Below are 15,705 nucleotides of genomic sequence, written 5' to 3'. Positions count from 1 at the left end.
TTCAGCACACGAATATAACAGCTTGAACTGTAACACACGATCACAACGTTTTTCTTGAACATAAATAACTTGAATTGGCAAAAATGACCTTTGAAAGAGATTGGAACATGTTGGCCGCATTAACTCTGAACGCCAAAGCTCCGAAACGGAAGGATAAGTTAAAGCGAAAACTTAAAGCGTTAAAAACTGATTACCAGGAAAATGGCATGTTACCTGCGGATGGAAGCAATGACCCAATAACCTGGGAGATGATGGAGAAACTACTCCAGTGCGAATTAAAAGCAGAAAACGACCTGAAAAAAACTAGAAAAAACGTCCGTGTTTAATAAATGCGTGTTGAAGAAAAAACTATCAAAACAGGATGAGAAAAGGAGATTGGTGTACAAATTGAGCACATTGATTAACACCCACAAGAACAAAAAATTGAAAAAAAAATCAAAAACTCAAAACAAATTGGCATTCAACCTCTCCCCCTCCTTCCTGTCCTCCCGCAACCCCAGTCATGCAGTTCTCGCCTAGCGACCCATTCGTTCCGTCCTCACATTCTCCACCCCCACCCATGCCAGCCTCAGCTAATCAGTGCCCAGTTACACTCACCCACTTAGGACAGAAATATGAAATAAATGGTAAAATGACTGTAGGAGTAGAAGGGACAACAGCAAATGACTCAACGATGGAAGTCTCACATGATAGAGTGTTGGAAGTGGCCAGACAGCACTATCATCAGTATGGAATGCCTGCTGATTCCCGTGATGCGAAAAAAATGTCACCGCCTTCAGCCCTTTCCTCCTGGACACATAATCCTGGAATCTCCACACCTGACTTAACGTGTCAGTACATGGCTGGAGAACCATTACGCAAAGTCACCATAGTGACACCACCTAGTTTGCTAGATACAGGCTTAAGCAGTTTTTGTTATCCATCAGCAGTACCATCACAGTCACAGACCTCACAGTTACCACATCAGGCAACATCAGGCACATACAATGGCTCCTCTAATGGTTAATCCTATGGATCCTAAACATGCTACATATAAGCCTTGGGGACACACAGATATGGAGGCACTCCTAAGGAAGTTGCCAGATGTGCATCATGGAGCAGAGCCCTGGATTAGGAAGATGGAGAGATACACAAGAGGTGAACATTTGACCTTAGGGGATATTAGAGCTTTCATAAGCGCATCCTTATCAATTGCCTTGCTGGCGAAAGTAGAAACAGAGGCTAAAACCTCTAATGCCCCTGATGGCATCTCTTTTACAGGATTCAGAAGAGCAGTATGGAAGGCCATGAGAGCCGTATTTCCCTCTGCAAGAGGGGAGGCATTGTTAGTTAAAATAGAGCCAAAATCTGATGAGACACCTGAACAATACGCTAGACGTGCACAAACCGATTGGGTTGATGTGACTAACACCCACCCTAACCACAATCTTGCCACTAGATTGTTATTTAAAGCTGCAATTATGGCTGACATTTCTGACTATGTGCAACAGGCTGTAAAAGACACGCAGGGACAGTCACGCTTGCCTATTGATGAATGGATGGATCTAGTGTGTCATCACATGAATAGGGAGAGAGCGAAGGCCAAAAAAAGAGGATGACTGTCTCTGACATACAGTTTAGTACAGCCACCTCGGGGTCAGTTCCATAGGCATGGTAGAGGAACAGGTTTATCACAGGCTGGATATCAGAGGCAGCCACAAAACCTGTCACACCGTCTGTGTTATGCATGTGGTAAACCAGGACATTACCGCAGATCCTGTCGATACAGCAGGCGAATGCACAAGGCTCAGTGCAGCAGGGCGTGTATTTTCCTCCCCAGCCAACAGGGCCCCCGGTGCCGAAACCAACAGGCTCCACAATGGCCCCAACCCTAATGAGGCTGCCCAATAAACCCTGCGGCCCCACAAATTGGTCTTGGAGGTCTGAAGTTGACATGTCAAAATCTTAGTGCTCCTGTAGAGATGCTGGTTGGCATTTGCCATGTGTCGCTGGATTGTATAGACTTACATTTCACAACAGTTAATCTTCACTCAGAAGTCAAATTGACCATTGACCCACGTCTTGCCTTTCTCTGACCGACATTTAAATGATAGTTTTCCTATTAACAACAGAGAACATGCTTTCCCAATACTGCCGAAAAATAAAAATAAAAAACTTCTGAATATTGTGGAAGTAAGGTGAAAATGTTTAAACACTAGTAATTACAAGCTGTAATGGCTAAACAGCCACAATAGGAACAATTAAGTTAACTACGATGATTTACTACCTGACAACAGTATGTATCTGTGTTTAATTTCAGTATGCTTTTTCTCTGTGTAGCCACAGACCGGGGCAGAAGAAGGAAAAGTTCAGGGGAAAAAAAAAAAAAAAATGAATTAATTAATTAAAGGGAGGGGTAGAGCAGGCACCTCAGACATAGATAACAGCAGCAAACAGTGAGCAGACTGACACACGTGACTTATCTGCACAGATGGTGAACAGTCACAGAGGAGAAGTAAGACAGAGACACTGACCGAAGAAAATTGACGAAGTCCTCTTGACATTTACATAATATGTAGCTAATATTACAACAACACCTCAAACCAGAATTTACTTTTACTATCATGGGTCAAGAAAAAAGAAAAACTAAAGCGAGAGATTGAATTGCGTATTACAAATTATTGATTGTAAGTCTCCAACCATCTTTTCGCATATTATGTCTGCTAACCTTTCCAAATTTTAACGACCAGCATCCACTCCACTTTTGCGTTATGACAGATGACGTCTGGGTGGCCTCATCATCAGAGCAGGACTGGCAATCCTAACATTATTGTAGATATAAGGTCAGTAATAACTAAATTGTTAGCTATGGCAGACGACGGTGATGTGTTGGGACTACAATCCACCTCTTGAGGGTAAAACGCTTAGATGAGATTGAATAACTGCTATATCGCGAGCACCAACACCTAGAAACAAAAAGACAAATGATGACATTTTTTAGATTTTAGATCTAGATTTAGATTTTTTAGAGTGCTTTTGAAAAAACAAACAAAAAAAAACTGAATAGCCAACTATTACAATTCTGTCAAATGCTTCTAGATATTATTTAGATCTGACAAATTTTAGTCAAATGAATATTTGGGATTTTTCTTCTTTTGTAAAGTACACACAACATATGAAATATGGGGTTTAATTACCAGTGAACTGCCCCAAATTGAGACCTTGAAATCTAGCTGAAATGATTACTTATTTAGAAACTTAGTTGTTTGATAGAACTTTTCTGACCATCTTTAGTTTCGAGAAAACACTTGGACTTTTCCGTGTTGCTATTTTTGTTGGGTTTTAACGCCTTCAGTACATATTATTTTTATGTTACTTGTATCACTTACTAGACTAGAATACTGCTGGTGACTATAATTGTTTACAGTTTGGCTTTAGCGTTTTTATTTTTTGACAACTGATTTGAATACTTCTCCCACTTGCACTATTTGCATAACCTTATTTTGTTGTCTTCAACAATAATAATAGCCTAATTGTCTAATTGAAGCCAATTCAGGTAGCTATGAGATTTAAATAGCTCTTCTATTAGACTCTGCTGAGTTTGTCAATAACGCTACACTACAGACTTTGTTTTATTAGGACTCGCTATATGACACATTTTTATTTTTTTACACTATGTAGTTCATTTTTGCAAAACATTTATCTTTGGGGATTTGTTCTCTTTTTCAACATAATTTATTTATCTTCTGTTATTTTATACAGCTTTTGCTATTGTGACAAAGGAGGGTGTTTAAGGTTTAAAAAAAAAAAAAAAAGAAAAAAAAAGAAGAAAGACACTACACATTATTTTGATTGGTTATTGAGTCATGAATTTTCATGAAGTGAAGTGTTTTGATAGCATACCAAATTTAAATAGTGTTTTAATAAATAACAAAATGTTTAAATTAGTTTTTACCAATTATTTTTGTTTGTTTTCATTGATGTTGCTGAAATTCTGTTTGCTTGTTTGTTTTATGGCTAAAAATTCTAGTTTTGTGCCATTTGACTTAACATCAGGAACCCGGTGGCTATAGGTGCTCCTTGAAGTGATGAAGCGAAACATATAGTCCAGCCCTAGGTGGAATCATATCAAGTCCTACTCTCTACTGCTACCACTTAGAAATCACTGAAAGGACCACCTGGATTTACCTTCATCACACTGTAATAAGGTATTTGGGTTGTCTGGGGGAGACAGAGCGGGCTGAGGAGTCTAGTCTCACTGATCCGAAGTGGGGGAGGGGAGTCTGGGCCACAAAGGGGGTCTTTTAGACTAGAAAAGTGTTATTAGTGGACCGTCTCAAACCCAGTGAAGAAAATATATATGTATACATATATACATATATCTATATACAGTGGTGTGAAAAAGTGTTTGCCCCTTCCTCATTTCCTGTTCCTTTGCATGTTTGTCACACTTAAGTGTTTGAACATCAAACCAATTTAAACAAAAGTCAAGGACAACACAAGTAAACACAAAATGCAATTTGTAAATGAAGGTGTTTATTATTAAAGGAGAAAAAAAATCCAAACCATCATGGCCCTGTGTGAAAAAAGTGATTGCCCCCCTTGTTAAAACATACTATAACTGTGGTTGTCCACACCTGAGTTCAATTTCTCTAGCCACACCCAGGCCTGATTATTGCCACACCTGTTCACAATCAAGGCATCACTTAAATAGGAGCTGCTTGACACAGTAAGGTCCACCAGAAGATCCTTAAAAGCTACACATCATGCCGAGACCCAAAGAAATTCAGGAACAATTGAGAAAGAAAGTAATTGAGATCTATCAGTCTGGAAAGGGTTATAAAGCCATTTCCAAAGCTTTGGGAATCAGCGAACCACAGTGAGAGCCATTATCCACAAATGGCGAAGACATGGAACAGTGGTGAACCTTCCCAGGAGTGGCCGGCCGCCCAAAATTACCCCAAGAGCGCAGCGACGACTCATCAAGAGGTCACAAAAGACCCCACAACAACGTCCAAAGAACTGCAGGCCTCACTTGCCTCAGTTAAGGTCAGCGTTCATGCCTCCACCATCAGGAAAAAGACTGGGCAAAAAATGGCCTGCATGGCAGAGTTCAAGGAGAAAACCACTGCTGAGCAAAAAGAACATCAAAGCTTGTCTCAATTTCTCCAGAACACATCTTGATGATCCCCAAGACTTTTGGGACAACATTCTGTGGACCGATGAGACAAAAGTGGAACTCTTTGGAAGGTGTGTGTCCAAGTATATCTGGCGTAGAAGGAACACTGCATTTCATAAAAAAGAACATTATACCAACTGTAAAATATGGTGGTGGTAGTGTGATGGTCTGGGGCTGTTTGCTGCTTCAGGACCTGGAAGACTTGCCGTGATAAAAGGAACTATGAATTCTGCTGTCTACCAAGAGATCCTGAAGGAGAATGTCCGACCATCTGTTCGTGTACTCAAGCTGAAAGCGAACTTGGGTTCTGCAGCAGGACAATGATCCTAAACACACCAGCAAGTCCACCACCGAATGGCTGAAGAAAAACTAAATGAAGACTTTGGAGTGGCCTAGCCAAAGTCTGACCTGAATCCTATTGAGATGTTGTGGTATGACCTTAAAAAGGCCGTTCATGCTCGAAAACCCTCTAATGTAACTGAATTAGGACAATTCTGCAAAGATGAGTGGGCCAAAAATTCCTCCAGGGCGCTGTAAAAGCCTCATTGCACGTTATCGCAAGCAGCTTGGTTGCAGTTGTTGCTGCTAAGGGTGGCCCAACCAGTTATTAGGTTTAGGGGGCAATCACTTTTTCACACAGGGCCATGATGGTTTGGATTTTTTTTCACCTTTAATAATTAACACCTTCATTTACAAATTGCATTTTGTGTTTACTTGTGTTGTCCTTGACTATTGTTTAAATTGGTTTGATGTTCCGAAACACTTAAGTGTGACAAACATGCAAAGGAACAGGAAATGAGGAAGGGGGCAAACACTTTTTCACACCACTGTCATATAGATTGCATCCCTCAACCGTATTAGAGGTGAAAGTGAGCTAGACTCATCAGTAAGGAGTCTCTAACCAGAAGCCCAACCAAAAACGGGCCGCAGACGCCCGTGGCATCCTTTTAGACTTCCGGGACTGTGCGGTCTCAGGGGAACGATGTGTTTCCTCTTCTTAGCTGCACTAATTATACTGCCACCAATAATATGGCACGACCTGCAGCTGCTATAAAACAGGAAAATAACCAAAACCAATGCTACGAATCTGACTCTGAAACTGACCACTGATACACAACCGAGCATACCAACCATGCCTACCCATGACCATCGACGAATAAAACAAAGTCACCATGCAACCCACTCAATTACATTAACCAGGGGCAGAACGCAGTCATTTACTGTGGACGCATGTTCAGGCCAACAATTTGTGTGCAAAGCGAGAGGAAGGGCTGCCGATCAAGCCTATCTCTGCACAGAGTACTGTACCAATTGGGACCATGTTTTCCAACACTCTCACACAGATTCTGAGGGTTACAAAGCTGACACTGAGCAGACGTCCAGATGGACCTTAGTTAGAAAACTGTCAAATGGCCAGTCACCTAGGTGGGATAGTATAGTGAAAGTGAGGAATGTAAACAAACCAGACCAGGGTATCTATTGGGTGTGCTTTAGATGTAGCTGGAAGAGATCCCATGTGAGAGAATTGCTATCCGCGTACAAGAACCTCCAGTCAATGAACCCGAGACAACCTTTAATTTGCAAGATCAAATACTGTCACCTATCCCACCGACTTGACCCACAAAGATAAAACAGCTATGGAACAATTGCATAAGCATGCTCCACTGGGAGGCCACAGTTAGGCCCTTTTCAAAATTTGAACAACCAAAATAATGCCACAGGTTTGCAATGTGTCCTTAGTCTGTTTAGCTATGCACTCTCTAAACCTCACACCTAAAACAGAAAAATACAAGTCATTGAGTTTACTGTTTCCTCCAGTAAATACTGTCTTACCACTTGTTGCTTAAACCTTTTTCAGGTAATTGCACCTGTCTCTCGAGAACAGGACGGAGAAAAAGTGTGCATCTACTAAGCTCGTCTTGGTGTTAACATCAATACCGACATAGGTAATCCCTTAGCCTCATTGTCTGTTAATCAAAGCGCCAGTAGAGCTGATGTATGGTGGCTTGTGGGGACGGTTCAAGGACGTATCTTCCATGTTCCACAAGCTGCACCTGAACGTCCCATACTGAGCAGGAAGTGTACTCCTGGTAGCACCTTTGATGACAGATTGTGCATGTGTGATAAAGCTTGATGCACCCAGAGGCGTATCTACCAGACGAGTTTATTGCTCGCAATCAAAATTGGCGCAGGCCAGTCATTCTTTTCTGGTAGGCAACAGTAAACAAAATTTGAATTGTATTGAAGAGTTTTGCTAATTACACATGGGACTTCTCTACAGAACAACTTCGCTGATAGCTTGAAAGAATTAGTAGGAAAATTAAATATTTAATGTTGATATTAATGCTTAAGTTACGTACAATGTGAGCCTGTAGCCAATTGGATGCATGGCATGTTTAAAAGATGAAAAGACATGATAATGTCAATATTGATTTCCATAGCTGTGTTTATTAGTATCCTTATCTGCTGCGGGTGCTTTGCCATTCCCTGTTATAGAACTCTAATTAATAGATTGATAACTACGGCCCTATCAAAAGAGGGTGCTCCCCCACCCTACCAAATGGTTGCCACCCAAGAAGCCCCACTTCCAAGTTATCATCCATCTAGTGATGTGAACAATTTTTACGAAATTGATACTCCCTCAGAGGAGGAAGGAGTTTAGTTCACTGGGTCCAAATTCATCCCGTCACCACCCAGTGCCCCCCTCTCCAATTCCCATCCGTCCTATCTCCAAATGTTTTTCTATCCTCTTTCCTGATCCTACTTTGTTTCACAGTTTTGCGCGTGGCCCCAATAGTCCTTTTGATTTGAATTAATGTAACTAAAAAGCTAAAACATAAGTCTAATTTTAGTAGTTTTGTAGTCAGTATAGCCTTAAACAAGACATAGATTTGAAGTGTGATTTTACAATTTTAATAGAAGTAGATGTTTATGTTGAAGTTTTTGCTGTTCCATTAAGTTTAGAGATTTCCACAAAAAATAAATGTAACCACCAAGTATAGTCATAGACAGCAATGTATTCTGCAGCTTACACTAGCAGCTAAATTCTACATATAGGCTACACGCACCACACCGCACTGCTATTTTATTACCAATATCATAATTCATTCAAACTGTGTTTAGGTAGTTAGAGATTAGGTAGTTTTTATGTTACACAGTGTTTGTTGTGTAAAAAGGGGGATGTGAAACTTTCCAAAATTTTTACTGTTATACACTCATTATGGTATGCACCGTGTGTGCGGTGCATAAAGAGGGATTGTTAGAATATATTTTGTGAAAAGAGTTAAGAAGAGGTTTTAGCGGATATGGTGTTGACCTTGTTGCCTTTTTATGCACCCTGGGTTATGAGAGGCCATTTAGTTTTACAGTGATTAGACATGCAGGAGATTAAAGCACACAGGTGTTCAAATCCAACAATAGCGACTTGTCTCCGTTGAGCTGAGTGGGAAAAGTCAAGGTAATTTTTCATATAGTGTGTTACAGAATCTTAGGAGCCGGCTGGAGCCAGAAGATCTGGACTGTAGTCAACTGATGACAGCACCACCAGAGTTTGGGATGGAACTGGATAAATAAGAGAGCATTTTAAGTTAGGGCATCAGATGCTGGGGAAATCTTTGACTGACCAATAGGTGAAAGGTAGACCTGTATAGTATCTGATCTGTATGCATACACTCTTGTATTTTGCAATATCATTTTTCACTAAAGCTTGTTATTAACTTTAACTGGACGAATCCTGAGTCTTATTTCTCTGATCTACCAGTAAACGAACACCATTCAGCGTAAAGTGACCAATTGGAGTCAGATTAAGTCTGGCCTTTTTTAGGGCCAGACCGGTCAATTACAGTCACATTTTAGTATAAAATCCTACAGCGGGTTGTGTCCCATTCTAGACCTGTCCCAATTCAACCGGTGCATTATGGAGCGCCCATTCCACATGCTGACTGTGAAACATGTGTTGGAATGTGTGTGCCACCACGAGTGGTTCACGTCTGTGGATCTGAAAGATGCATACTTTCACATCCAAATTATTCCCAGACACAGGAAATTCCTGCACTTCTTTTTTCCAGTACAACCGGCTGCCGTTCGGGTACTCACTGGACCCCCCGCACTTTTGCACCATGTACATTTCCCACTAATCATGCACGCCTACACTCGTGACTTGGGCATTGCAGCTACTTACGCCAAGTCACTGCCATGACAGGCATTTTTACCAGAATAACTGTTTATTTGATACAATCTCCTGTCAGTGCATTAGGGGAAGAGTTAGTCTATGTCCTGCTTGTGGCATTGACTACATCAGCTTCGCCCTAACCCAAAGCCTATACGAAATAGAACGATAGTTACGTATTGTAGCTCCAGATTCTATGAGTAGGCTATAGGCGCAGCCCTCTAAGATTTGGGCCACCTGCTCCAGTAACATTAGCTGAAGAAAAAGCTGATGTTGGGAAATGAACAACGGGTCCGCTCTGATATAAAGTATCTGCGGACGTAGTTGGAGCCCGTGCAGGACGCAAGGGAGGGAAAGAAAATCTTCACGACTGTGCATGCGCAAAGGGATAAACCCAATAGCGTAGCCTTAGAGGGATGCGCCTATACTCTGGATAATCTGGAGTTACAATACGTAACTATCGATATAGGATCCTTACTTATGAGTTGATGAAATACCTGTAATCATCACACAGCAGCAGCAACAATACGTTCATATCCAAATTAAGAGGCACTGTACACATTTTATGCACATGACAGAGCAGCAGTAAGTTTATTTATTATTCTAATCTGCTAAAACAGGCACAGCGACTGGATTTAATGGTAATTGAGCTTCAGTGCTTTTCCAAACATCAGCCAAATGAAAACTTCACTCCAGTGAAATCATTTGGAACATGCAGCCATCCTCAGTATGATGTCCTGAGCTCCATCAGATCTGTCAGGACTTCTTGAACAAAACTCCAAACTCCTTTTAAAAACTTGAGTACTTTAACAAAAACAAAAAACATCAGAAAACAATAGAAATAAATATAACAGTCAGTTCACCCAAAATTATAAAAAATATATATTATGTAATTTTTTTCAATTTGATACCGCCTCAATAGTGATATCTAGCCATGCAGATAGCTTTAACATATCCATCTCTGAGATTTCTGTCTCCAAACCACAGAACACACTGTCAACACTTTTCATGGGGAATCCCCAACATGTATTTACCCAGCTTGTATCTCATTCACTTTTTATCACCTCTAGCCTGAACGTTAAACATTAAAACATATTGTGTTCATTACAATTGACTTGTTTTTTATGTAAATGGACTGAATTTATAGAGTGCTTTTACATGTTACAGGCACCATTCACACACATTCATACACTGTGGTCGAGGCTGCCATACAAGGTGCCTCTAAAATATACTGTGTACACTCACACTGTCTTCTACCCACATACACAGCAACATGCCCTCCAGAGCTGGCACTGATGTATGTGAGCACAACAACCTTGGCCTTGACACCACACGTTAAGAGCCTTGGGCACACACACATGAACACACACCACCTCCCCCCAGTACATTTTTTCTTTACTAAGCATGCCTAGGTTATCCAAATAACACTTCCAAATAATCACAGAGAAGATAGATAAAGTCCGTACCTCCAGAGTCTTACATTTCCCATCCAGCCGGCTACACAGGCGCTGGTAGTTGGCCGTCAACACCTCCAATTCAGACCGCAAGGCATCATGGGCCGTGGGTGGGGCCTTGGCGATGAAACTGTTGACACTGTCAGTCAGGAGTTTGACCTTTAGCTCCTTGGAGTGGACCTCTTCCTGGGCCCTCTGATAGAGAAACAGAGTAAATGAATAAGGCATGTTTGTCAGAGTTGAGAGACAGGTTGAGAAACTTTAGGACCTTAGGTTTAGTTGATTTAGTTTGTGTACTTTAACAAGCCTCGTCATGTCAATAAAAATCTTAAAAGTCATCTGGACAGGAGAAGCACGTGACCAGCGGCCACTATGCTTGCAAGAAACTGAGCTCCTACACTCGCCTCCGTATTTCATTAAATAACCAGGTCTGTTACTTTTTCTTCAACGCCAAACCGTTTTGTCTGTTGTCACAGTGACTCGGTGAAAGCCTGCAGGCACGAAAGAGCGGGTCTTGTTGTCGCCTGGGCTGTCTACTCGTTTGGAGAAATTCGCTAGCATGTCTGTGGCTAATGGAGTGGTGGCTAATGTGAACACGTTCTCTAATATGGAGGAATTAATCGACCGGGTCTTGGAGAAGCAGCTAAGTGTCCTTAAATCAGTGATCTACAGCGCAGTGAAGGAAGTGCTGGCCGAAATGAATGCCTCACAGCAACACATCGGGAGAGAATTGGAGAAGCAGGAAAGCACAGTATGTGAGCCGGACTAATCTGACTGCGTCACACTCAAGATCCAGTGGCTTCGGCTGCCTGAAGAGATACAACACGAGCTGGCACTGCATGCTGAACGCAACTCTGACTCGTTCATCTGCCGCGCTGCCCTGGGAATGACCCGCGGGGGGAGAGAGTTCGCCTTTGCTGCAGCTGTGAAGCCTGGTGTTTTCTGGCTGGAATTAGAAGAAGAGGAGGACGCGCGGCGCCGCAAGGAACCGGAGAGCGACCATGGGACTTTGATGTGATGCCGGGGGCTGCGACTGAAGGACTCAGCACCTGTGGACTAACGGTATTTGGGCCACTGTACCAAGTTTGACTGGAGGATGCTGTGGGTAAGTTTTGAAACCAACCGTTGGAGGGACACCTACCAGACTGTAAGGAATGATGAATGGTGGCTACTCAGTCTACAATCTATATTTTTGAGGACACTTAATCGGGCTGAAAAAAAGGGAACATGATGAATCCTGAGGATGCGCTATGGAAGTTTCGTAACTAAGCTTTAAAAGGGACACTTAACCAGACTGAAAATACATGACAAATACTGGCTGGTAATCCTAAGGATACTGTATGTAAGTTTCGGAGCCGAGCTTTAAAGGGACACAACCAGACTGAAAATGCATGATAAATGCTGGCTGGTCAGTTTACAGTTTATGTTTGTTAACAATTAAGCTAGACTGAAAGAACATGAGGGATACGGTCTGTTCAGCTCACAATCTGCTTATTGCTCCAACTAGATTGGTCTGTTTTTCACACAGCTTAGTCCAGAAATAGTTTGAAGGTGTTTATAATATGGTTCATGTTTAACATAAGAATTCATTAGACATGTTTCAATTAACCTGTGACTTAAGACAGGAGGTGTAGTTTTGAGGTGTAGTTTTGAGCTGGAGTTTTGCGCAAACTGGTCACGCATCTTACAAATAGGGGAGGGGGTCTGCGGTCTCAAAGGGGTTAGGGAATTTATTTTACTTTTTATGTTTTTGTCACACCTTTGATACAGATTTGTCAGCAAAATCCGGTAGGGTACTCGAGACACGTATGCATTTCAATTTTGAAGATGGCTGAGCTTTCAATCCTTTCAGTTAACATCAGAGGGGCTAAATGGGCTGAGCTAAATTCCTGGGTTATTTAAGAAGGAAAAACATAGACATGGCACTTATACAAGAGTCACACTTACGTAAAAGATGTAAATTGTCTACAAAATAAATACTTTAAGGTTGCTGCCTCATCTGGTGACAACGCCAAAACCAAGGGCTCCATCGTGTTGCTGTCGCGGAAATCCGCACTTACCGTAGACAAAAGCAGTAAAGACTCTTCAGGCAGAATATCTTATATATGCCTTTGTCTCGGTATATGCACCGGCTACATATGATGAAAGTTTCTTCCCACGCCTAACCAATGAATTGCTCTCTCTCAAATGAATATTCACTAATTACAGGGGGAGACATGAATGCAGTACTAGATTTAAACCAGGATAGATCAGGGGTCAAGCCCAAAACGCATATCGGACATGTTTAAAGCAGTTGTGGAATCCCACCATCTTACAGACATGGAGGATGCACAATCCTCCTAGCAAAGATGACACCTTCTTTTCCACAGGTCACCTCACCCATTCCCGCATTGATTATATTTTGTGCTCCAGTGAGCTTAAGGCAATGTTCCACAATGCGCTAATAACCACATTCTGTTCTGACATGTTAGGAGAAAGATCTAGGAGATGGCAATTTAACAATTCCCTTCTCCAAAAACACAGCTTTTGATAGAGTTTAGAGCCAAGCTGGCGGAGTTTATATTAATCAATACTGACTCAGTTTCGGACCAAACAACAAAGCAAATCCAGAGCTGCTATCAACAGCATCCTCACAGACAGAGGTATCTCAACGAATCCTAAAGATATCACCGCCACTTTCCAATCCTTTTATTCAAAGTTGTATGAATCCTCCTGCAATCCGGATCTGACACAGTGCCAAAAGTTCCTGAAAGAGCTAAACCTGCCTCTTCTTGACCCAGAAGAGGCAGAACAACTAGGGTCAACCTATGACGTTAGAGGAACTTAAATCAGCGTTAAAAACAGCTAAGAAAGGGAAAACACCGGGGGTTGGACGGAATTCCATCAGAACTTTTACTACAGTACTTTGACATACTAGGACCTACCATCTTACAAACTTTAACCTTGGCCATAGAGAGGGGCACCTTTCATCAACAAACCAACACTGCACTAATTTCGGGCATACACAAAAAGGGCAAAGATCCTATGGAGTGCTCAAACTACAGGCCCATCAGCCTCATTGGGACGGATATTAAGCTCTATTCCAAAGTCTTAGCACTACACCTAGAACGCTTTATTGAGCTAGTCCACCCCGACCAATCAGAGTTTATACCAAAGCGTCACGCTGCAGACAATATACGCAGATTATTCCATGTAATAGAAGAAGCCAAAAACCTTCCAACAACGGCAGCAGTTTTATCACTGGATGCGGAAAAGGCTTTTGACTGCCTAGAGTTGAACTACTTGTGGCAAGTAATGGAGAGGCTTGGTTTGGGAGCCAAATTCATTGACATGGTACGTACTTTATATGCGAATCCCATGGCCATAGTCTCAATCAATGGCCTGCATTCACAGCCATTCCCCGTCGCACGGGGCTCGCGACAGGGATGCCCGCTATCTCCCATGCTATTTGCGATCTCTCTTGAAACGTTAGCCCAAGCCATAAGGCAAAATAAAATATGTAATGTCCAGATTAAATCCAATAACAACTCAATATCGTTATTTGCAGATGATGTTTTGCTGTACATCTCTGACCTTGAAGACTCTGTCCCAAAAAATCTTAAGATTTTTAATGAATTTGGCTCAATCTCCGGCTATAAAATCAACTGGAATAAATCTAATCTTCTTCTGATGAACAATGGACAGGTGACATCAGCTATTAGTGATACAATACCAACCCAAAGCAAAATTACATATTTTGGCATCACCATTCACGCCCTAGACCCCTCATCTACAGTCCCATGGAGAGAAATAGAGCAAAACCTCACTGGAAGTCTAAGACTGCAAGACCTTGCCTTTACAGGTGTGTGTCCAAAAAAGTGCATGCTAGCCTATGGCCCTATTATCACCAACACATTGACCAACTTTAAACAGGTCGAGGAGCAACTACGCTACACCAATAAGTGGCATTTGAACACCCAAATTTGGCACAACATACACTTAATGTCTGATAACAAACCTTTTGTTTATAACCAGTGGAGTGACAGAGGTATTTATACTCTAGACCAGCTATTCAATGATGAAGGTATGTTAAGTTTTGAAAACCTGGGAGCTAGCTTTGAGGTCCCTAGGACATCCTTCTTCCTTTATCTTCGCTTAAGATCAGCCCTAAAATGTTATGGAGTACCATGGGGGAACAGTCTTGAGATGCACCCAATCATTAAATGGCTTGTTGATTCTCCGGTGAAAGGATTAGTGTCCAGGATTTATGCTAAACTGATGCAAGTATCTGTAGGAGAACTCGCAATACTAAAGAAATGGGAGCGAGAGCTGAGCCCGGAGGGGAACGTAATTAATTGGGAGACAGTTTGGGACAAGATTTAAAGCCATTCCTACTCCCTATTGCACATTCTGCCAACCTGAACAAACTTTCATGCACATGGTCTGGGACCATGTGAACAGGTGCGTGAGTTTTGGAATAAAAACAACATCAATAATATCTGATGTGATAGGATGTCGAATTCCTACTGACCCGATTGTTTTGTTACTTAATGATGACTCTAAATTACACCTACTTGGGAAACAGAAGAAAATTTGGCTAGCTGGATCAACCGCGACCAAGAAAATTATAGCTCAGCGCTGGCTCCCCCCCCACACTTGCTTTGTATAAAACAGTGGTTGGCGTATTTTCTGGACATAGTTATTCTGGAGCTCTCTACAGCAAGGATTAACAAAGCCAAATCATCGACTAGACCTATGGAAAAATGCAGCAGCACAAGTATCAGTCCTAATGACCTCAGCATCACAAGAATTAGAGGAGAGTGACTAGGCAAGGTGTGATTCCTGATTCCTGTTTTGTTTTTTTATTTTTTATTTTTTTTATTTTTTTTTCCTTGAGACCGCAGAGGGTGGGGGGGGGGTGGGAGAGGGTTGTTGTTTTTTTTGTT

General features: G+C 41.8%; 1 protein-coding gene across 2 annotated transcripts in view; it reads right to left on the bottom strand.

Moving 5' to 3' along the window:
- Positions 1 to 15,705, bottom strand: part of LOC144512721 (dystrophin-like) — a 377,468-nt gene that overhangs the window by 191,217 nt on the left and 170,546 nt on the right. For both annotated transcript variants that reach the window (XM_078243603.1, XM_078243602.1), the window contains one exon: positions 10,793 to 10,975. In XM_078243603.1, the coding sequence (XP_078099729.1) occupies positions 10,793 to 10,975 (183 nt within the window). The remainder of the gene's footprint in view (positions 1 to 10,792; positions 10,976 to 15,705) is intronic.

Source organism: Sander vitreus, chromosome 24, assembly GCF_031162955.1.
Source record: "Sander vitreus isolate 19-12246 chromosome 24, sanVit1, whole genome shotgun sequence".
In the NCBI taxonomy this organism is placed as follows: domain Eukaryota; kingdom Metazoa; phylum Chordata; class Actinopteri; order Perciformes; family Percidae; genus Sander; species Sander vitreus.
Note: the sequence above shows the minus strand (reverse complement) of the source record. Positions and strands in the feature narration are given on the sequence as shown.